At 38.0% G+C, this 25,168-nt stretch overlaps 1 protein-coding gene across 1 annotated transcript in view; it reads right to left on the reverse strand.

Annotated features, from left to right (window-relative positions):
• The window catches only part of ADAMTS17 (ADAM metallopeptidase with thrombospondin type 1 motif 17), a 506,671-nt gene that overhangs the window by 377,705 nt on the left and 103,798 nt on the right, over positions 1-25,168 (reverse strand). The window contains exons 5-6 of the mRNA XM_036736388.1: positions 14,665-14,748; positions 10,414-10,571 (exon numbers count right to left, since the gene is read on the reverse strand). Coding sequence (XP_036592283.1) covers positions 10,414-10,571; positions 14,665-14,748 — 242 coding nt within the window. The remainder of the gene's footprint in view (positions 1-10,413; positions 10,572-14,664; positions 14,749-25,168) is intronic.

Genomic DNA, 25,168 nt, shown 5'->3' on the forward strand with positions numbered 1-25,168 from the left:
TTCTTAAAACAATATTGCTGTATACAATGTTCTCTTGGTTCTGCTCATTTTGCTCTTTGTTACTTTGTGCAAATTTTTCCATATTTTTCTAAAATCATCAAGCTCATCATTTTTTTATAGCATAGTAATATTCCATCACAATCATATACCAAAACTCATTCAAACATTTCCCAATTAATGGGCATCAATTGTGTTTTACTGCTATTCATACTCATGCTGTGTACACTACTAAACTGCAAACTCGATGAGGACAAGGATTTCTAAGACAAGTCTTCTTACACCTTGCTCCACAACATGTACTCTTTGATCCATGACACTGGCCTTGTGGCTGTTCCACAAACAGGATACTCCATCTCTCAGCTCCAGGAATATTATCTGTCTCTACCTAATGTCTGGAAAGCTCTCTCTCCTCTGCTCCACCTACTCATCTCCCTGGCTTCCTTTAAAGTCCCAATTAAAATCCCATCTTTCACTGGAAGTATTCTCCAACCCTTCTTAATTCTAGTGCCTTCCCTATTTTAATTGTTTCCTATTTATCCCGTATATAGCTTGTTATCCTGTATACATTTATTTATATGTTTTCTCCCCCATCGGACTGTGAACTCCTTGAGGGCAGGTATTCTTTTACCTCTTTTTATATCTTCAGACCTTAGCACAGTACCTAGTACAGAGCAGGGGCTTAATAAATGTTTATTGACTGATTGACTGACTGAAGGAATATTTATTAAATGAGCCAGATGCCGTAATAGGCACTATAGATATAAAGATCATAGGTTATATTATTGTCCTGTTGGGATATACACATAAGAAAATCCAAAGTAATTCAGCATGTGTGTGAGGAGACTGAATGTTAACAATGTGAGTTATCAGGAGAAGTCCTTGTGTAAGGGACGAAGCCTAACCAGAACCTTAAAAGGAACTGGGCATTCCAAGAGTTAGAAGTTAGGAGGGAGACACCCTGTGCAGGAGTATGGAGGTGAGTATAAAAGGAACAGAAAGTAAGCCAGTTTGCCTCAAACATAGATTGTGCAGATTGTGATGTCAGCCTGGAAGATGAGGATAGAGCTAGATTGTGAAAGGATTTTTTTTTGCCTTTCTGGGCTTCAGTTTCCTCACCTGTCAAATGTGTGAGCCATAATTATTAATAATAATAATAACTAGTATTTATATCATGTTTTAAGATTTGCAAAGAACTTTACAAATATTGTTTCATTTTATCTTTGCAACAACCCTGAGAGGCAGATGCTCTTATCATCACCTTTTTTCCAGATTAGAAAACAGGCAGATAGAGCTTAAGGGATTTGTCCAGGTTCAAACAGCTACTAAAGTGCCTGAGGTCAGAGCTGAACTCAGGTCTTGCTGACTCCTGGTCCAATCTCTATTCGGGGATGATTCCTAAAGTCCCTTCCAGCTCAGTGACATACACAGGAGTTATGTATCATCCTAGAGTTAGCCACTGAAAGGAGTGACGTGGTCAGAGTTGTGATTCAAGGATATCATTCACAGTCTTGGCATTAATCTTCACATACAATGTAAATGATGAGATAATCCCCCAAAGTGCAATTCTGAATCTCCTTCTTTCTCTAGAAACCATTGCGGAGATGAGAAAATTTGGTAAATGATTGGGTATGAAGGGTAAAGAGAAAGGAAGAGTCAATGATGACTGTCAGACAAGTAGATGGTGAGGACTGAGAATCTGACCTAGGTCTCATGGCACCTTGTCTATATTACAGAGTGGACTTGCCACTGCTGAGTTGTCTATCTATACTCAGAGGATGGTCTAGAAGGCTTCAATGGCTATGGGACCCTTTAGAATCTGGGAAGTAAGAACACAGAAAGACCTGCAGCAGGTGAGCATTAAATGGCATTTATATTTGTTTCAGGGCTTAAAAGAAAATCCGCTTTCCTCCTCACCTTCCTCATTATTTTAAGCAGTTGCCAGGTGAAAAAAATGAGGAGTATGTCTTCACATAATTTATAAAATCTGGGAAGTGTTAAATTGTCAGAGACTGATTAGGATTTTTCAATTGTGACATGAAATATTTTGTGCCTCAGTTGCCCCATTTCTAAATTAAATTCAACAAACATTTATTTAATGTCTACCGTGAATTTACATAGCAACTAGAACAGTCCTCTGCACCAACTTGATTAATCAGTCAAGGAGGGTGTATGAAGACTGGAAAGGGGTGTGTGGTGGGGAAGAAGTTAGTTTATGAAGGGCTTTGAAAGCCAAACAGAATATTTTGTGTTTGCTCCTAGAGGCAATAAAATTCACTCTCAGCTCATAATCTCTCTCTTAGCCCATTCCCTGCCCTAATACTTGGAGACTTCAATGGATGTGTTGATGTCTCCTTAAGTCAAGGATTCTCAAACACTTTTGTGTGTCATGGAATCCTTTGGGTAGTATGATAAAGCCAGAATGCTTCTCAGAATATGTTTTTACACGCATAAAACAAAATAAGTTATATGTTAATAATATATTCAGATGACAATATCACTTCTCCTCCTGCCTCCAAGGCTCTTCAATGCTTTTGACTCCTGGCTTTCATCATATGACTGCCTCCTTAATAAATAATGATGCCTACCCCTTCTAGGTAGCACAGCAGATAGAGTGTTGGGCCTGAAGTCAGGAAGCCCTTAGTTCAAATCCAGCTTCAGACACTCACTAGCTCTGTGACCCTGGGCACAGGAATACAAAGAAAATCAATTATGCTGAAATACAATTATCAAAATAGTTTTTTAAAGATTGACAGACCCAAGATTAATAACCTCTGCCTTAATTACATTTGCTTTCTAGTTCATCAGTCTCAGCTCCACTGATATGCACCTATACTCAGCCCCATACAGAGATGCTCATACTCTTGATCTCACCATCACTCACCAGTGTTCTCCTTCCACAGTCCATAACCTCCTAAGTCTGACTCCTCCTAGACATATTCTTAATTCCCTATGACATCCAGTCACTCTACCTCCCCCCTGTTTTTCTAGGCCATCGGACTTCATGCTAGCCTCACTTTTTCTCCTTTCAAAAGCTTGACCTTACAGTTGTCTAGTTCTACTTTGCTCCGCTATCTTACCCTTGAATCTTTTACTAATCTTTTCCTTGCTCTTCTTCTAATACCCCAAACCTAGGTTAGCATAGTGGATAGTGTTCATTGATCCAGAAAAACCTGAGTTCAAATCACTATTTCAGTCACTTGCAGGACAAATCACTTAACCTCTGTCAGCCTCAGTTCCCTTTTCTGTAAAATGTAGACAATAATAGCATTTACTTGGTCCCGGTGTTACTGTGATTATCAAATGAAATTTCATATGTGTGTGTATGCATGTATAAACATACAAATATACATATATATCACACATTTATGTATTTCATATACATATATATATATATATATACTTATATGTATACATATATATCACTTAGCAACTTTAAACTGCTACACAAATGCTATTTATTATTATAGTCATTGCGGTTGTTGTTTTACTACTACTGCTAGAGTACCGTCCCCCTTCTTCAGTCCTGCCCTCCTGCTACAGAATGTCTGTGTGACTTCCTCCAGTGATCATCTTGCCAGTTTTCTTGCCACATCCCTTGAAGCTGTCCTCTCCTTTTCACTCCCAGCAAAACTACCCTCGTTCAAGCCATTACTTCCCATCTGGATGACAATAGCTGCCTAACTGATCTTTCTGCATCCGATCTCTTCTTCAAAACTATCCTCCCCATTATTGCCAAATTGATATCCCTAGAGCACTAGTATGAAGACATTCCTCCCTCACTTCAAAAGCTTCAGTAGCTCCCTATTGTTTTTAGGATAAAGCTTATCTATTTGGCTTTTAAAGTCCTTCTAAATCTGGCTCCCAGCTTTTCACACATTACCTCCTCCCACACATTCAACACCCCAGTCAAACTGGAGTACAGTACTTGCTATTCCTCTTACACATCATTGCCTCCTAAGAATTTCGTGCCTTTGCAAAGCCTGTGTTCTCCATCTCTCTCTCTCTCTCTCTCTCTCTCTCTCCCTCTCTCTCTCTCTCTCTCTCTCTCTCTCTCTCACACACACACACACACACACACACACACACACACACACCCCTCTCCCAATATCTAGAATGCTCCCATTCCTCAACTCTGGCCTCTTAGAATGTCTAGCATCCTGCAAAGCTCAGCTCAAATGCTACTTCCTTCAAGAGTATCTACTCAGGGGTGGGGAACCCATGGCCTTGAGACCACATGTGGCTTGATTGCAGCCTTTTGACTGACTCCTAGTTTTACAAAACAAATCCTTTTATTAAACAAGGGGATTTGTTCCGTGAAGTTTGGATTCAGTCAAAAGGGCTGCACCTGAGGACCTAGAGGGCCACATGTGGCCTCAAGGCTGCAGGTTCCCCACCCCTGATCTACTTGCTGTCTCAGTTGTGAGTATTCCCCAACCCAAAGTCTTTGTATTCATTTTGTAAGTACATTATTTTTATCTATACTGGACACAGCATCCTCCAGTAGAATGTTAGCTCCTTGAGGCTAGGGGACCATCTTGATTTTACCTTTGTAGCCTATAATCTAACACAGTGCCTGGTACATACTGTTGTAAATTACTTAACAGCCTATTAAGAGACTGATGAAAGTTTGAGTTGCTTTTCCTAGTGGCAAAGTATAAAGTCTGATGCCAAAGGAATAAAACTCTAGCAATTAAATAGCACACATCAGTATGCTGAGAAGGAAATTTTGGGGTTTTTTGGGAAGAATGTTCTTCTTAGCACCCTTAGCATCATCCATGTAGATGATGTATTCTATCTATATAGTTGTAAGGCTAGTCAAGCTGTTATGTTAATAATACTTTCATTTTGGAGAAGCAACAAAGACAAGTGGTGGGAAAAAAATCACTAAATACTGGAGGCTGCCAATATTGTTGAAACACAACACAAAGACAGGAAGCAGAAAATAGATGACACTATAAGTGGAAGTGGAGGAGGAGTAGCAGGATCTTTTAATATTGAAGAAATCTTAATGACAACCATCTGCAAAAGAGAGTAGATGAAGAGGAAAGAGGTTGTGCTTTGGGACCTGGAGCCAGGAAGTAAGAAAGAAGGGGGAGGAAGGAGCACTAATAAGAAGAAAACAAGAACTGAAACAGCTATGATTTCTTAATACTTCATTTCATTGAAGGCTAGCATTGCTTTTCAAACACTTTTAGAGTTAAAATGTCGAAAAACAAAAAATTAAAAATCACCTGATATTTGCTAAGGACAGAATTGGCACAAAAATCCACTCCAGGACTAGAGTTTATTTAAGGGTTTATTATATTACATCAGCTACAGTACCAAAAGCTGCTTTCATCCTGACAACAGATAACTAAACTATTAGAAAGTGGCAAGATGCCATCCTGGAGAAAATCTGTCCCAAGGAGACTGACTGACCAATGAATAAAGCACTATAGTATTTTTGCTTCTCATGTTCTACAGTTCCATGATAAAGGAAATCTGGTGGTCTGAAATATGTAATTCAACACTCCAGTACATTATGGAGTACGTTATTATACCTCCGCAAGGCAGTTGGGATTATCTCTTTCCTTAAAGAAAGCAAGTAGTTGTAATCAAATCAGAAATGAAAATTATTTTATTAGTTTGGCCTGAGGCCTCTTCTGTTTTGGCTGAATACTGTCTCAAAAGAAATAAAAGTCAGGAACTCTTTTCTTTATCGGTGGTATTCATTATTTTTTTGTCCTCAGAAAATGGGACACAAAATTTTCTTCCTGCAAGGTTTGTAACTATTCAGTCATTTCAGATCCTTTCTGACTCCATTTGGCTTTTTCCTGGCAAAGATACCAGAGTTATTTGCCATTTCCTTCTCCAGTTCATTTTACAGATGAGGAAACTGAGGCAAACAAGGTTAAGTGACTTGCCCAGGATCACACAGCTAGTAAGTGTCTGAGGCCAGTCTTCTTGACTCCAGCCTGGGCACTCTATTTACTGTTACCACTTAGCTGCCCTCCAATAAGGTTACTTACCCTCTAAAAATTTTTTGGATTCCTTTATTCATTTCTCATGTGAAACTAAAACTTTGGGAAATTTACCAAATACCCAACTTTCCCATTCTGCCTTCATTCAAGGCAGCTTGAAGCAGTCTGTGTCTCCTCACCAATTTTCAGAAACCTGACAGAACTAGCAATGGTCCTCAGCAGATCTATGCTGGGTACCCACTACACACAAAGCTATAATGATGAGAATGATCATTGTTATCATAATAATAGCTCTAAGATTTGCCAAGTGCTTTCATATATCAACTCAACTGAGAAAATATAAATCAATGCTGCATTAAAGAACCAAATATGTACATGTGTGTGTGTGTGTGTGTGTGTGTGTGTGTGTGTGTAATTTACTGAGCAGCATCTGGAGTTAAACTAGGAGCAGAAGGAGAGCAGGGAACAAATGGATGTATACAGAGAGTCACATGACAGGTCTGTCTTCTTTTTCATTATCCTTACAAGATTTTGCCCCAGCATTTGTATTGCTTTGTCATTATGGCATCGACTAGAAATGGAGGGGTTGGTAGGAAAATGACTGCTTCCTAGTTTGTGCGCAATGGTTATTGAGCCAGAGGTAAGAATTACCTAATGAGGAGAGAGCAGGATGGAGAGAAGGATAGTGAAAGGTCCTGACTCTCCTTTACAGTTGCAGCCCTCTATGCTGCAACATTCCCAAACAACCTAGTCCCTCCAGGGGCGGTTTCTGGTGTTCTACACAGCTGTAACTTGTGTAAGCCCAGCTCCTGCTTTTTCTGGCTCGCCTGCTTTGGCTGGACATGATGTCATGTTCATATCCTCTGTTGCTGGTCCATCTGTCAAGGCTGGTGAGCATCCAGGATTATATAGTCAAAGTCAGGATTATATAGTTGGCTAGTAATAGGATTCAGGACCCTCAAGGCAACAATTCACTCTAAACACAGTCTGCTTTGTGGAGCATACAACTAGATACGTGGGTAACATAAGATTACCCTGGAAAAATTCAATCACTTTTTAAAGAACAGAATTATTTTCATACCCAATTTTTTCGCAAAATGATACGTTCTTTATGCCTATCATTATCACTACCTGAGTAGCTGCAGCCCTCCAACAGTACACAATCATCGTTTTGCCCGTGTGAGACCCTCAAAAGTTATATTCACATTACTGAATCCTACCACATTTACAATGTTACCATAGCTAGCATTTATATAGTATTATCAGGTTTTTAAAGCACTTTACCAATATCTCATTTTATCTTCACAACAAACTGGGCCAGCTACGTGGCACATTGTTCCCACCCCTGGTAGACCATTATTCTGGAGTCAGTGAGACCTGAGTTCAAATTTGCCTCAGACACCTACTCTCTGTGTGACCCTGGGCAAGTCACTTAGTTTCTGTTTGCCTCAGTCTCCTTCTCTATAAAATGTGGATAATAATAGCACCTACTTCCCAGGGTTGTTGTGTGGGTCAAATGAGATAAGAATTGGGAAGCACCTAGCACAGTGCCTGGCACATAGTCAGGGCTATATAAATGTTACGTATTGTTATCCCCATTTTACAGATGAGAAAGCTTAAGCTTTAAGTTAAGGGATTTGGTAGGATCCCAAAGTGAGTAAATATCTAAGGCTGAATTTAAATTCCTGACTCCAAATCCAGTGCTCGTTCCACTGTACAACATTGACGTCTTTAACGTGATGCTTGACAAAGATTCATAGGTGGAGCTACCTGATTTGCCCCAACCTTTTCTCTTCACTCTCCAAAAAGGTTCATTTAAAAAAAAATCTTAATTTATATAACTAATGCTTTTTGCCTGGCACATAATAAGCAGTTAATAAATGCTGAATGAATGAAATCAAAGAAGGAAAGACTGATGCATAAGGAGAGCCAGGAAAGACTAGATAGAAATTTAAAATTTTTCCAACAGTATTAGACATAGTCACTACAAAGATGTAGAAACGGTCCACCCTTTCCCTTACAGCTGAAGAAACGCTGCCTTTTCCAGACCTTGGACCCTTTAGTCTCTTCTTTAACGAATACCAACACAAAGCACCACAGTATTCTAAAATGACCTTACCCCATATGCTTCAATTAGAAGGAGGCATTTTTAGACAAAATATTACCAATGTGTTAAGGAAACTATTAAAAAAACCCCAAACCAATGCCTGAAGATGATTTCATGTCTGATGATGACTCCTGAACAGGGCTGAGCTTTGTTAGCTCTTGTTCTGGTGACAGTGCTTCCTGAATATTCCCAGCAAGTCCATTCACAATAATTTTGTCAACTCAACAGAGAAAGGGAACGTTACTAAGAAGAAAATAGCATAAGACAGGATTGTAAGGTAATGAGATGGCTTTAAAACAAATACATCAAAATATATAAAATCCAAAGAAATATTATCAAAGTGATCTTGGGAATCTATATATGCATTCCAAAGACACTACTGTTGCCCAAGATATTTCTTTTGAAATCTGATTTTTGAAGGTGTATTCAGGCAGCATATGACACACAAGAAAAGTCACCTTTTTACAAGTCACTCTATTTTTTATAAAAAAGTATATTGCCCATCTTGATCCCTCATCTTTTTCATCAGTTGGCTCTTAGCTTCTTTCTGTTTTCAAAAGTCAAACACAACCTCAAAAGAATGACAATCCATTAATAGAAAGGGATATTTACAAAATGAAGTACTATATAAAATCTGAGGGGGAAGATCATTACCAAATAGAGGACTTAGTGAGAGCTTCCCTCCAAGGGGTGGGAGAGGGAAGCAGCATTAGAATTGGGTTGTAGAATATGAGGAAGAATGGAGGACTTTCTAGGCACAAAGAACAGTGTGAGTTAGGGCAGAGAGGCAGGAGGTACTGTTTGTGTTTCTAAGCACAAAGAGGAGCCTGATTTGGCAGTAAAGTAGCTAAAAGTGAATAATGTTAGGTAAGGCTAGAAAGAGCCAGATTGTGAAAGACTTTGAAGTGCCTTTGAAGTTACAGGCTGCAAAGCCAGGATTATGTGTGTGCATGTATGTGTTTGTGTGCGTGTATGTGTATGTATACACACACGCATAAATATACACATATATAAATACATACATACACAGTCAATGTGTAATATATATTTATTTAAATATCAATGTATATATGTAAATATATAATATATGTGTATATACTTCATATAAATACATTCATATATCTTCATATATCTCCATATATGTACATAATACAGATATATTTAAATACACATACTCAAATATATTTTGATTTAATATCTTATAGCTTATATATTGTGTTATATTATATATATATATATATATATATTTCACATATATATATATATGTATTTCCCAATTCCAAACAACTAAATCTGACTATTATTGCTTTTATAGTCTTGAGACCTAAGGGTACATTTTTAGCTTATGATGTCTTATCTTTATATTCCCCATCTTTCAATGTCTCCTTAATAAATTCAACACAATTCCAGAAACATCAATCATGTGCCTACTTGGTATACAACACTGTGGTGGATGCCTAGTCAGGACAAAAAAAGCTGTGCCTGATTTGAGAAAGAATATTGCACAACTAAAAGTTACTCCAGAGATCTAGAGGGTTTTTTTTACTATTATCTATCATTTTTAAATATTTAGACATAGTTTAGTCAAGTAGATAAATTCAATTAGAAAGAAAACATTTGTATACTTTGCAAATTGAATGCTTTCGAGCAGCAATGAAGTGAATCTCTCATAGACATTATTGCTAATTATTGCTAATGATTTTAAAAAGAGGCTTTTCTCCAACAGGCTTTGAAAATAAAGGAGGAAAGGGGATGCGTAAACTACATCAAATATTGCTTAAACCAATTTTCAAAAGACAATTTTTGAGTTCTACTTTCTACAACTGAAGAATCTCTCAAATTAAGGAAGGTATGCTCCAATTCTGTGACCCAGACACACGACGAGCTCATTTAATCAGTTTCTTCATTCTAAGAGTATACATAGGAAGTTTAAGTAGTATCTAAAAGGTAGGTGGAATGTTGATCTGATGTCATCTATTTAAATAATAATAGCTTAAATTTACATAGCATTTCAAGAGAAGTACACAGAAAAGATATATACCTGGCCATATTTAAAACCAGATAGTTCTGACATGTCTCTACAAAATCTGTATTACCAAACACTGTTATAGCAAATATCATATGTAAAATTGTAAAGTTATGTTGGTACATCTTTACTTCAGCTATTGGGCCTAAATCAACTGACAAGTAGCTTCAAATTTGATCTAAATCCTTACCAAGCCTCATTTTGAACTATAAATTTTCTTTGAGAACTATAAAAACTCTTAAATACACAAAATTGAATATTTTAAATGTGTACAAGAAGTTTACTTCTCTTTCATATCAACTAAATAAAATCTATACTACCTAGTAACAAAAACAGCAGCATCCACTGGGGGGGTGTCATCCTTTCCACCAGGAACCTGGTTATTACCAAGATACTTTGCTCCTCCGTATTCCTCATTTTGCCAGTGACAGAAACTCTCCAAGGATCTTTCTCCATGGTGTCCAATGGACAACTTAGCCTGAGGAGAAAAAGGGGAGGGAGGATAATTAAATAAGAAAATAGCTAGGCAAGTCAGAGTTCATTCAATTCATTCAGAGAGACAGCATAATGTAGTGAAGAATTGTCAAATTCACAAGCTAACACTCCAGAGTGCAGCCAAGAACCAGACTAAAATGTGATTGGGAAATGTTTAAGAAAATAAATAAAAATCCAATACTAATAGATGATACTAATTTGTGGGTTTCTGAGTCAATATATGGTCATAGTGTTCTATTTTCATTTGCATTTGACACCACTGATGTCCTTGGGAGCCAGGAAGACCCAGCCTTAACTCCTTTCCGTGACAAATACAGGCTATGGAACTCTAGGCAAGTCACTTAATCCCAAAGTGTTCTAGGTAACTCCTAGATTATAAATTGCAGAGAAGGTGCTGACCTGAATTAGTATAGGAAATTTCTTCATATAGGAATTCCTCATACTCTCTCCTCCTCAAAAAAAATCATAGGTTAAGGCTATATCCCCAGAGTTCATTAACTTATAGACTACTGTAAAAGTCATGACAATGCAGCTTATTGGAATGCCTTTACTTAACGTTTTGTCCACAAATAAAGACCCAATACCTTAAACCTAAATGGAATGAATTTTAAAGAATGTCCCAAAGAAATGTTTAGCAGCCATATTTCTAAGATGGTAAATAAAAACTATATTGCTAAAGAATATCTTTCCTTTCCCAAGCAGAAAAAAATAATGTGATGCCAAACACAATTCAATTTATATGACATCTGTGCCTGCCTCTTTGTATTACTAATACATCATATTCCACCTTAATTTGCTCACTCTAATACCCATAAAATGGCTAAATCCTAAAGTCAAGTGGAACCCAGGTGTTTTCTCAATACAAGGGGACTATACCACTGAGATACATACCACAGGGAAGACCTTGAGAGATTGGTATAGGAAGGAAAGAAGGGGAAAAGGTAAGATTTTAATAATATTCTGAATGGAGAATCTGGTAGAAGAATAAGCTTCACCTCCGCTTTGTCTTCAGGACACACAATTGTCCCTTTGAGACTAGGAGGGTGGGATTAAACAGTCCTGCTCTTAAAACAGACTATGCTCTTAAACATTTTGTTGTTTAGATGGATCCCCAATCTCACTGGTGTCAATACTTCCCCATCTGACACAGTTCACAGTATGTACACACCTTTTGATCCTGGGTGTTTCTCATCCATCACCTAACATAAATCTTCTAAAGAGGATCTATCTAATGTGAAGATCTCCATCTGGTTCTTTGTGATTTTGAGGATGCTAGTGGAATACGTATTTTGTTCATGTGTTATCCTTGACATGTGATATAACTGGCTTACGTCTTTTTCTATTCATACATGCTATTAGGTGAGGACCTTAACATCACTTTTTTTATTCAAAAGTTATTGTTGATGATTAAACACTAATGTACAAAAATCCACCATACATACTTCATTTTCCTTTGGGTTACCTTTAATTTAAATTCTTGATTGTGCTGTTCCATAATTTACAACTGTGTAGCATCATGAGAACACTATCATTGTTAAAAAGATGGACTTTTGCTATACTGCACAGCTTAGAATCAATGAAGGCACTGTGTAATTTTCCAAATGAGATCCAGGTTAATCTCCTTTTATTCAGTTCTGAGCTCAGCTCATTTTTTATGTTCAGCACATATTTGATTTTAATATATTAATAGATAAACTTGACCAAAAAGTCCATCTGAATACTATAATCTGAGCAAGATGCATTTTTCATCCACGTTAGGTTTTTTTTTATGGATGGAGAGATTAGTCTTTTAAATTACCATGTTTCTCATTGAGGGGACCTAGATCCAACGTCATCTTCAGGGTAGATGTTTCCATTTTGTCCATTTCCAATTTTTTGGAGGAAGCATTTTATTTAAACAGTTCAGATTGAAGCTGTTGTATTCATAGTCAGTGCCTTCTCATCTTACCTTTTGTTTTAATTCTGTGTTGATTTTTGACACTTTCTCTTAAATTTTGACTGATATGACCTGCATAAATACATGACTCTGAAATGTATGCATTGGAAACCAGTTATTTCTCATCACTTGCCATAATAAATCTCATTTTTATTTATCATTTGGTACACAAACTATACATGTTGACTCTCTTCTTGAAGAATAATTTCACGATGTACAGTGTGATACAGTTACAATATTCATGATGTAAAGCTTCTGAGTGGCTCAAACACCACTGACCTTTTTTATTTCTGGATCCTAAACCATGTTTTCCAACATAGTTTTCTAACACATCTCCCCTGCCCCAACCTTCACAATGAAGTCAACAAATATCAAAAGGACAATTTGGATGTTAATAGGATTGGTAAGATTTTTTTACCCTTTATCCTCTGAAATTAAGCTGTTGGCACATAAGTTGTAGTTATCTCTATGATTAGCTGTTTGCTTATGCTCGTCCTGGGCACCGCAAGATAAGATGCCCAATTACCCACAAAATTATGTTTTCCTTGCCTTTGAAATCAGCTCTGGCAACATCTTCATTTGCTTCTTTGAAAAGAACCTGTGAGCTCTACTCCCATTTGAGAATTTAAATATTTATCTATTCATCCACTTCCTTCAGTTGGAAGTTGCAGGATCATAGTGTGGTTTAGAGCTAAAAGGGGCCTCAGATATCATCATGTTTAACTAGCTCATTGTACAGATGAGAAAGTTCAAGTCAGTAGAGGATAAGTGACTTGCCTAAGTTCATACAGGTAGCAAAACAAAACCATTCCTTTTTTTTTAAACAACGGTCACAGACTTTTAGAGTTGGAAGGTGTTTCAGAAGCCATGTAAATAAGTACATCAAACGTACCTGACCCAGAATTGTGTCTCCAACGTATCTGATAAGGGATCATAGCATAGAATCTTAATATTGGAAGAGAACCCAAAGGCCATATAATCCAAGCCACACCCAACAGCTGTCTCATTTTAAACTACCAAAGTGTCAGAACTTCTTAACTTGTAAAATTCTACAATTGAATTAGTAGATAGAAGATAGGATACCTAGAATATCATATTTTTTATGCTTAGTGGTATGTCCTAGTTTCCAAAAAAAAAATAGGCCTAGACCACTGCAAAAATTTCCTAACTGGTCTTGCTTTTTCTTCCCCAAATCATAACCAACCTGTATGCTACTGTCATATTAAATAACACTTCATCTGATGACCTAAAAGGCTGGTAGTGAAAGCTGGATGATGCAGTGGATAGGGTGCTAGACCAGGAGTCAAAAAGACCTGAATTCAAATCTGTCCTCAGACACTATTAGCTGTGTGATGTTGGGTAATTCACTTAACTTCTGTCTGCCTCAGTTTCCTTATTTGTAAAATGTCTTCCAGGATTGTTGGGGAGATCAAATGAGTTAATAATTATGAAACACTTAGCATAGTACCTGGCAAATAATAAGTACTACATAAGTGTTAGCTATCAGTGCTTGTAGGTAATCCAATAAATGATTATTTTATCTGCCATGTTGTTTTTATTCTTATAATCCGCATTTCTCTATCCCTCCAAAACTCAAAGAATCACAGGATCAAAGATTTAAAGCTGGAATGGACCTTAGATACCATTGAGAACAGTCCCTCATTTACAGATGAAGAAACTGGAGTTCAAAGAGATTAAATATACTTCCTAGGGTCACACAGCTCTTAAGTATCTGAAGCAGGATATGAATTTACAACTTCCTAACTCAAGGTCTGGGTTAGTCATGGGTAAGCTATACAAAATTGAGATCCATTTTATTATTTTTTTTGTGGTTTCATGAGTCACCATTGTCAAAAAGGTCTTCATCTGGTAGCCAATGCTCTGTGTATGCTACTCAACTCAGCTAGCTAGGCCTTGAACAACAGAAATAGGCTACTGCCAGTACAGTTTTGGTAGGCCCTACCGGACCTGAACTTTACAAGTAGTTTTTGAGAACCAAGGGTCACCTCTAAGCCAAAATGAGACATCAGTGCAGGGTTTCCCTGAAGTGATCCTCTTAAATACCTGACACCGCACATAAAGCTTATTTTTCAAACGTTAGAAGTATTCTATAATATGTGAAGTGTCTGTGAAAACTTACAGGGCGGTTTCGAAGAAGCACAAGCTTGGTGACTTGAATATTAACTTTAATTCCCAGGCTGTGGTGTTGAAACATGTTGTATACCTGTTAATAAATTACAAAATATTATTTTTAAATGTAATGTCAAACAAAAGATTGAATAGGTGAGTCTGAGAAAGTTAGACCAAAATTTAATACCCCCAAATACATTTATACATCTAAAAAAGAGCTCAAATGCAGTCATATAAATTCATAAAATATATGATGTTAAGAAAATAAGAAAGCAGATCATTTTGCTAAAATTCTAAATATCAACATATCAGATTTTCAAATTACATGGATGTGTTGGTAAGCAAAATGGGCTCCTTAGCACTTAGTTCAACAAGTGCCCTTGAATAGTTTGGCTTTTGTTCCCTTTGAGTAATTCATTGAGCCTTACTAGGTGCTAAGCCCCAGGCCCAAACCTATTAGGTGTGAAACCTTAGTGGGTGTGGATTGGCAACTAAGGTGGGGCCCAAGGTGGGGCTACCTCCAGGGAGGGCCTAGTTTACACGTCTGGGAGAGCAGAGGCTCTTAGACCACATGGGTTTAAGTCGCCTCTTTGTGACGATTCTAGGTCACGTGGGTGAGTCACCCCTGTGTGACTCACCCTTGATGCTGAAAAAGATATAAAACTAGGGGTTGGCCTCCTCTTCCTTGGAGCTCCTCCCTACAGCAGTGGTGGCGCATGACTCTGGGACAGCCCTTGTTCTGAGCTCCCGGGCTGAACCTAGATGTTGGTAACTATGAATTGTATTAGGTCTGTCTGTTGATGTTTGTGATTTGTTTGTATTTTGCTCTGAAGTTCAGTGTGCTGGATTTTTCCCCTGAACTAAGTGACTGATATTTGTATGCTTAATTAAAGTGAGCTTGTCAACCCCTTCACCTTGCTTTCCTTAGTTAAGCAGATCAAAAGAACCTGTGCTGTTGGCAGCTTTCTGGGTGCTGGCTGTGGGTGGATCTTACACCCCCACAGAAGCTGCTAGCCAGATTGTTGAAACAAAGGAGAAGTCATCTTTGATAAACTTTGAGGTTTTTAAATATTTTTTTAAAAGTCAAAGAATAACATGAAGTTAATATAAAAAGATGAGAATTGGACTTGATTTCAGTTAACTAGTTAAATTAACCATAACCCAGGGTGGTTCTTCAGAGTTCTTTAGAGTAAGACATTTAAAGCAATTACTAATGTTTCTCCATACATGGAAATATTTTTAAAAGGAAATGTCTATTAGATTACAAGCTCCTCTGGGGCAAGAGCAGCATTTTATTTACATTTTTTATCTTCCTAGGTACCAAATGCTTTGTACATAGTAGACATGCTAAATTGAGCCAATCTACCCGGCACCAGCATCCTGTGAGGGAACTAACAGGTGGGGCCAATGTTCAGTAACATGTTCTAAGCTATCCCCATACTCACAAGTCTTAACAACTCCATACCAGTCTAAACAACTCTTATGACCAGTAAAAAAAAAAAAAACTATTCCATTATTGAAGATACAGAAATCTAAACTAGCCCATTAAAAAAAATTCAAGGTTAAAAACAGATAGGAATGCAAATAACCTAAGATCAAGTCCATTTTTAGTTCCCATTCCTTTTTTAAATAAGTTTGAGACATGGAAAGTGTACCTGAACATGGAATGAAGAGAGGGAAGGAAATGGGTTTTCTGCCTATGTCACTCCCTTACTACTAAAGAATGGTACCATATATTAACTCTGGGATCAAATATTAACTCCTTTGTTGGCATTGGGAGTCCTTCACAACCTGGCTCCAGTCTACCTTTCCAGTTTGATTTCACATTATTCAACCTCCCATACTCCATCCAGTTTAACCAAGATGGCATTCTTGCTGTTCTTCACACAGGACCCTCCTTCTCCCATCACCCTGTATTCTCATTGGCTGTCCCCCATATCTAGAATGCACTACCTCCTCATCTACGCCTCTTAGAATCCCTAGCACTTCATTCTACATCAGAGCTTTGCTCACCCCTTTAGGCAGCAGTAGTGCACCCCACCCCCAGCAACATATATATTTTAATATATTTTTATGTGTATATATACATGCATACATACATGAATACTTGCATACAAACAGACACATACACATGGCGTATCCCTTAATAAAATGTAAACTCCTTGAAGGCAAAGATTTTTTTTTCTTTTATGTTCCCAGCAAACTAGCCTGGTGGCTGGCACACAGCGGCCATTTAAGAAATGCATGCTAATCGACTGATTGGTAGGAAAAGGAAGGAAGGGAAAGAAAAAAAGGCAGAAGGCTAAGGACAGACCTTTGGAAGAGACCTCTGGCTGTGGTGTAGAAGTAAAAAGAGGAGTCGGCAAAGGAGAGAGAAAAGATCAGTTATTGAAGTAGGAGAGGAGCCAGGGGTGTGTAGTGTTATGAAGCCAAATGAGAATTTCCAGACAGAGGAAATGGTCAGCAGTGTCTGATATTGCAGGGAAGTGAAAGAGAATGAAGGCAGAGTACTATATTTTACTGTGTTTAGTTATTAACAGGTGGAGTAGAATGCTAGGGACCGAAGCCAGATTAGAGAGGCTTAAGGTTAAGGGGGTAAAAATTGTGTGGAAATTCCAAATTGATGTGTTTTATTTTCTAGGCAGCCTAAAAAGAAAAAAATGCAAGTTAGATTTCCCTGCCAGCAATGGATGACATTAGAAATTTCTCCATTTGCTGCCAAGATCACAGTGCTGATATGGCAGCAGCACAGAGCAAATATTATACTGGAAATTTAAGCAGGGTCAAGTCAGGTGATAGGAAAATTAAGCCAATTAGCAGTACTACATAAATGTTAGAATGCCAAAGTGGGTTCAACATTATAATGTTTATCTTAATGATAAAACTGGCAATAGCATTTCATGACTCTTTTAAAATGTTTGAAAACTCTAAATAAAAGAATGAATCCTCCTCTCATTTAAGATTCCTGCACACAGGGAGAAATAAGACACACTGAATTTACTTGAAAAAAAAAGTATGGCATTATTTTTCAAAATTTCCCTTCATTAAGAAAGAAATGGCAGTTATTTTTGACACCAGGCTAGTCACAGGCCAAATATGAGTTCATTTCTTAATTATCTACCTCCCCAAATGGGTGAAAATATAAAAAATATGTAACTTGCTCTCATTTCTTTAATTTAAGAAACACAAATGGCCATAATTCGAACATTTCCTAAGAAATTCACCATTAGGCTCATTTTAATTAAACATCTACTACATGGAGAAGCATTATGGCACATTCTGGGAAAGATCCATTTAGATAAAAATATGATTGATTCCTGCCTTGGTGAAGCTTACATTCTAAAGATGAGATAAATGGAGATAACTATGCAATAGAGCAATGCATGAGAACAACATTAGAGCAGCACAGAAGGAGGAGGTTGTTACCTATAGATGGGTAAAGGAATATTTTAAATAAAAGGTGACATTCAAACTGAGCTTTAAATTTTTGGTAGAAATTCAGCAGATGAAGAAAGGTAGGGAAAATACTCCAAGTATAGAAAGACAGTGTAAACAGATGCATGAAGATGGAAAATTACAGGGTTGTGCCAAAGTGTTACAGTCCAGTTTGGCTAGAGCATACAGTTATGGAAAGGAATATCATGAAGTAAGATAGGAAAGGTTGGCTGGTGCTAGATTTATGGCAGGCTAGAATGGATGTGAAAGACTTTGTGAACATAAAACCAAGAGAACTGATAAATGGCTGGATAGATGTGGAAGACAGACGATTCTTAAGATAGCCCCAAAGTTTAGAATATGGAAAACTAGAAGACTGCCACTAGCAACATGACGTGTTAGACAGTAGCCACGCTGCAGAAATAAGGAGGAACAGGTTTGGGGAAAAGATAATGTCCAAGCAATGCTGATGGAACATCCAACTTAGATGTGTACTTTAAGTAGTTGGACATGTGGGTCTGCACCTCAGAAGAGAAGTCAAAGCTGGATATTGATATTTCAAAGCTGCCTGCATAGATATGGCTGTGGGAATGAATGAGATTATTGAGAGAGAATGAAGATAGAAAAGAGGGTCAAAGACTGAATGGGGAAATCCCAACTGAAGGAGTTGACAAGTGGTGCTGGTAAAGAAGACAAAGAAAAGAATAGCTACATAGGTAGGAGGAAAACCAAGAAAGTAGAGTTCCCTTGAAGCTAAGGAAGGAGAAAAAATCCAGTTGGATAGAGCAGTCAAATGTGTCAACTGCTACAAACAAGTAAAGAAAGATGAACATTGCAAAAAAGCTACTAAATCCAATCACCACCGCCACACTTTATTAAGCAACTACTGTTAGCAAGACTTTGAGTTATGTGAATATTGAAAATTCAAAGGCACATTTAAAAAATAGCCTCTGCTTTTCATGCCTTGTATGCTAATGGAATGGAGTGGGTGGGCGGGATACAACATACACTGAAAATGCCAATTGAGATTCTAAGAGGAAGAGGAAGAGGATAGACATTCCAGGCATAGAGGATAGCCTGTAATAAGGCACAGTCTCAAGTAGGTCAGTGTGGCTAGAAAGCAGAGGTCAGAAAGAAGAGTGGTGCGAAATACATCTAGAAAGGTAGGCTGGTGCCAGACCACGAAGAACTTTAAATGTCCAGTGGACTTGGGGTTTATATTATCTCCTAGAAGCAAGTCAGTGTTGAGATCTTTGGTTAGTATTTCTAGGTGGCACAGTAGATAGAGCTCCAGGCTTAGAGTCAGGAAGACCTGAGTTCAAATCCAGTCTCAAATACTTGCTGAGTGACCCTGGACAAGTTCCTGTTTGCCTCAGTTTCCTCATCTGTAAAATGAATTGGAGAAGGAAATGGCAAACCACCCCAGTAACTCTGCCAAGACACTCCAAATGTGGTCATAAATAGTCGGACACGACAGAAATGAGTGAACAACAAAAACTTAAAAGAAAGTGGTGGGCTGAAGCTAAATTTCAAGATAAAGAAATAAAGTAGAGGCACCGAATGTCTCAGGACACAGGAACACAGGAGACAGGCACAGGAAGTTTGAGAGAGGGAGGAGAGATTAGATACTAAAAGGACTGGATAAAAGCATCACAGGAAAATGACTTACTTAGTATTGTGGAAAGATGAACATATTTGAAGGCCCATGGAAAAGGGGCAGTGGAGATGGAGAGGTTGCAGATGCACGAAAGAGACGAACAACAACTGGAATAAAGTCTTGAAGGAGGTAGGAGATAGGATCTTATGCACAGAGAGAGGATTTAACTGTGAAGGATGACATAGCCTCTTCTGTGACTGTCAAGAGGAGACAAAGTGGGAGGGGGAAGAGAATAAGTAGTGATGCTGTCAAGTTTTGAGAAATGGGGGCAGTAAATTGAGGAAACACAAATCTGAACAACCTCAAATTTCTTAATGAATGAATGACAACATCTCACAGTTGGAAGGAAACCTAGAGACTAATTCACCTTATATCACTCTACACACCCAGTTTTTACTTAAAGACCTCTGGACTTTAAGAGGTAGTAGGTTCTCCTTAGTGACTGGTAACTGTCTCTCAATGCAACCCATTACATTTTTGGACAGCCCTCATTGTTAAGGAAGTTTTGTCCTTAAATCAGGTCTATACATGCCCTTGCAGTTTTCACCCATTGGGGGAGAAGCTGAAAAAGTCTAATACTTCTTCCACATGACAACTTTTCCTACTAACTCTTCTCTTTTCCAGGCTAAACAACTCTAGTTTCTTTTTTTTCTGATTCTATCTTTTTATTTGATTTCATTTCAAATTATTATTTATTTATTTAACATTTTTAGTTTTCAGCATTGATTTCCACAAGAGTTTGAATTGCAAATTTTCTCCCCGTTTCTACCCTCCCCCCATTCCAAGATGGCATATATTCTGATTGCCCCATTCCCCAGTCAGCCCTCCTTTCTGTCACTCCACTCCCCCCATCCCCTTTTCCCTTCCTTTCTCGTAGGGCAAGATAGATTTCTATACCCCATTGCCTGTATATCTTATTTCCTAGTTGCATGCAAAACCTTTTTTTAAACATCTTCTTTTAAAACTTTGAGTTCCAAATTGTCTCCCCTCTTACCTCCCCACCCACCCTCCCTAAGAAGGCAAGTAATTCAACATAGGCCACATGTGTATCATTATGCAAAACCCTTCCACAATACTCATGTCATGGAAGACTAACTATATTTTGCTCCTTCCTCTCCTATCCCCCTTTATTCAATTTTCTCCCTTGACCCTGTCCCTTTTCAAAAGTGTTTGTTTTTAATTACTTCCTCCCCCTGATGCCCTCCCTTCTATCATTGCCCCTTTTTTATCTCCTTCCTCTTTCTTCCCTGTGGGGTAAAATAACCAATTGAGTGTGTACGTTATCCCCTCCTCAGGTCAAATCCGATGAGAGCAAGATTCATTCATTCCCCCTCACCTGCCCCCTCTTCCCTTCCTACAGAACTGCTTTTTCTTGCCACTTTTATGTAAGATAAGTTACCCCATTCTATCTCTCCCTTTCTCCCTCTCTCAATATATTCCTCTCTCATCCATTAATTTGATTTTATTTTTTAGATATCATCCCTTCATATTCAACTCACCCTGCACCCTCTATGTGTGTGTGTGTGTGTGTGTGTGTGTGTGTGTATGTATGTATATTCCCTTCAGCTACCCTAATACTGAGGTCTCATGAATTACACACATCATCTTTCCATGTAGGAATGTAAAGAAAACAGTTCCACTTTAGTAAGTCCCTTATGATTTCTCTTTCTTGTTTACCTTTTCATGCTTCTCTTGATTCTTGTGTTTGAAAGTCAGATTTTCTATTCAGCTCTGGTCTTTTCACTGAGAAAGCTTGAAAGTCCTCTATTTTATTGAAAGTCCAGTTTTGCTGGGTAGGTGATTCTTAGTTTTAATCCTAGCTCCTTTGACCTCCGGAATATCATATTCCAAGCCCTTTGTTCCTTTAATGTAGAAGCTGCCAGATCTTGTATTATCCTGATTGTGTTTCCACAATACTCAAATTGTTTTCTTCTGGCTGCTTGCAGTATTTTCTTCTTGACCTGGGAGCTCTGGAATTTGGCGACAATATTTCTAGCAGTTTTCTTTTTGGGATCTTTTTCATTCCTTTGGTTCTGTTTTATAATATCTTGATTTCTCATCAAGTCACTAGCTTCCACTTGCTCCAATCTAATTTTTAAGGTAGCATTTTCTTCAGTGGTCTTTTGGATCTACTTTTCCATTTGGCTAATTCTGCCTTTCAAGGCATTCTTCTCCTCATTGACTTTTTGGAGCTCTTTTGACATTTAAGTTAGTCTATTTTTCAAGGTGTTATTTTCTTCAGCATTTTTTGGGTCTCCTTTAGCCAGTCATTCACTTGTTTTTCACGGTTTTCTCACATCATTCTCATTTCTCTTCCTAATTTTTCCTCTACTTCTCTAACTTGCTTTTCCAAATCCTTTTTGAGTTCTTCCATGGCCTGAGACCAGTTCATGTTTTTCTTGGAGGCTTTGGATGTAGGCTCTTTGACTTTGTTGACTTCTTCTGGCTGTATGTTTTGGTCTTCTTTGTCACCAAAGAAAGATTCCAAAGTCTGAGTCTGAATATGAGTGTGTTTTCATTGCCTGGCCATGTTCCTGGCCAACTACTTGACCCTTGGGCTTTTTGTTTGAGGTATAACTGCTTGTAGAGTAGAGAGTACTTTGTCCCAAGCTTGAGGGGCTGTGCTGCTATTTTCAAAGCTATTTCTACACAGCAAGCTCTCCCACACCAGCCATCCTCCTCTCCCAAGAACCACCAACCATGACCACAACTCAGATCTAAGCAGGCTCTGCACTCCTTCTCTGATCCACTACTTAATTCCTCCCACCAGGTGGGCCTGGGGCCAGAAGCAACTGCAGCTGTAACTCTGGAAGCAGCCTCAGAGCTGCCCCACCTCCGCAAACCCCTGGGGCAGTGGCCCACCAAGAACTCCTTTCACTCTGTCCCCGCAGTTTTTCCAATTAACCTTCTCTGTTGTCTTTGCTGTTTGTGGGTTGAGAAGTCTGGTAACTGCCACAGCACACTGATTCAGGGCACTATGGCCTGTTCTGCCTGCCTGGCTCCCAGTCTGCTTGGTCCGGGCATGGCCCACGCTGGGCTCTGCTCCGCTCTGCTCCCAGCATGGTGCGATAGACCTTACCCAGCAACCATCCAGCCTCTCCTGGGCTGGAGTCCTGCTTCCCTCTGCTATTTTGTGGGTTCTGCAGTTCTAGAATTTGTTCAGAGCCATTTTTATAGGTGTTTGGAGGGTCCTGGGGGAGAGCTTTAGTCCAGTCCCTGCTTTCCATCCACCACCTTGGCTCTGCCCTTCTCTACAACCCTAGTTTCTACAATCATCCTGGTTGTCTTTCTATTCACATTCTCCAGATAATCAATGAGGGAACATGTTATCTGCCTCCAGAGAAAGAATTGGTATTATCTGACTATTTTTCACTTTCTTTCATTTTTCTTTGTTCTTGTTCAAGTCTTCTTGTACAAAATGCCTAATATAGAAATGTCTTGCATAATTGCATATGTATAACCTATATCAGATGGCTTACCATATCAGAGAGGGGGCAGGGGAGGGATAGAATTTGGAACTCAAAACTGTTTTTAAAAAAATGTTAAAAATTGTTTTGACATGTAATTGGGAAAAAATAAAATATTATTTTAAAAAACAAGACTAAATGTACCTAGCCTTAGACACTATTCTTCTCTGAATAAAGCTTAAGTTTACATTTTCTTTCTTCACTGCCCATCACACTCTTCTTATGACTGTAGCATCATAAATTATTTAAAGCTTGAAGGGACTTCAGAGGTCATCTAGTCTAACACTCCCATTTGAGAGAAGAGAAAACTAAGTGTTTAAGTGACCTGCCCAAGGACATAGATAATAAATAACAGAGCCAGAATTAAAACCCAGGACTTCCGGGGTTAGCATTTTTTTCCCACTAAATGATGGTTTATATAGTTAGCTAAAACTCTCAGATCTAATTTCAATAACAAGCTATCTGGGTTTGCCTCCCCCATTTTGTACTTCTGAATTTGTATTTTGGAACCCAAGTATAAGATTTCTCCTTTATTACCATTAAACATGACCTTATTAGATTTGGCCCAGTCTTCTACAATCAAGATCTTTTTCATTCATTTCCCTTTGAGAGTGTTAATTATCCTTTACTACTTTATGTCATCTGCAAAGTAGATAAATATGCCATTTGTTCTTTATCCAAGTCATTAATAAAAATATTAAACAGCACAGGACAAAGCACAGGTCCCTGGGACAGTCCACAAGAGACTTCTTTCCAAGTTAGATTGTGAGCTTCTTGAAGACAGGGATTGTCTTTTGCCTTTCTTTCTATCCCCAGCACTTAACACAGTGCCTGGCACATGGTAGGCACTTAATAAGTGCTTACTGATTAATTAATGTTGACATCAAACTATTAATAATTGTTCTTTCTACCCAGTCAGTTTCCATTCAATCAGTTAGCAAGCCACTTAATTTGTACTACCCTTAGCCCACATCATTGTATCTTATCCATAAGAATAGCAGGAGAGACTTGCCAAATGTTTGGACAAAAGATAAGCAAGCTGCATTTATATCCTCCTCATCAACTAGTCGAGTAATTTTGTCAAAAATTTTGTCAAAAAAAAGGAAGTAAGAGTAGTCTGGCATGATCTGCTTTTGATGAAGCCATATTGGCTCTCTGTGATCCCTTTTCGAGTTCAGTAACCACTCCTTTAATGATGCTTTCCAAATTTTGCCAGAAAAAGCCAATCTTACTGCACTATTCTGAAGAGTTTACTCTAATTCCTTTTTTGAAAACTAGGATATCATTTGCCTTTCTCCAGTCCAGGTGACGACTCTAATTCTTTAAAATCCTTATGAATGTAGGTTTGGATGCCACCAGGAGAATGAAGAGAGGGGAAAGGTTTAGATCATTCACTGTAGGAGATGGCATTGGAAATCAGGCTTGTGTATTAAAATTTTAGCTTTTATTAGGCTAAAATTTTCAGAAGATAAAAACGTGCGACCACAGTAAGACACTGTGACTTATACAGGTTTCTATGTTGTAACATAAACACTTTAATTCCATAGCCACAGGATAAAAAAAGCCTGTTTAATGTCTAAAATATCAAAACACAAAAATAAGTACTTTTTTTAATTCAAGGAAATAAAATGGTAAAGCTATTGCCCAATGCCATTTTCACAACTAACATAAGAAAAGAGTAACAAACTAGCATAAAAGGGCATAAAGTCTCAAAAATTGAAAATATATAGTAGCAAGGTAGTTTCCTCTTATCTCTAAATTTCATTTTAGAGATTGTCACTCAGAATTGTATTTGGTATCAGAACTATATTTCATTATTTTTAATATGTGTCACACTGTTTCCCCTGGAGCAAATCTACCTAAGGAAGGTGTTGGAAGGAAATAAACTATAAAAAGCTTTATGCTTTAAATAGTTTTCTATAGTAATTTTGCAGATAGACATGTCGCCACATCAC

Source organism: Trichosurus vulpecula, chromosome 8 (assembly GCF_011100635.1).
Source record: "Trichosurus vulpecula isolate mTriVul1 chromosome 8, mTriVul1.pri, whole genome shotgun sequence".
NCBI lineage: Eukaryota > Metazoa > Chordata > Mammalia > Diprotodontia > Phalangeridae > Trichosurus > Trichosurus vulpecula.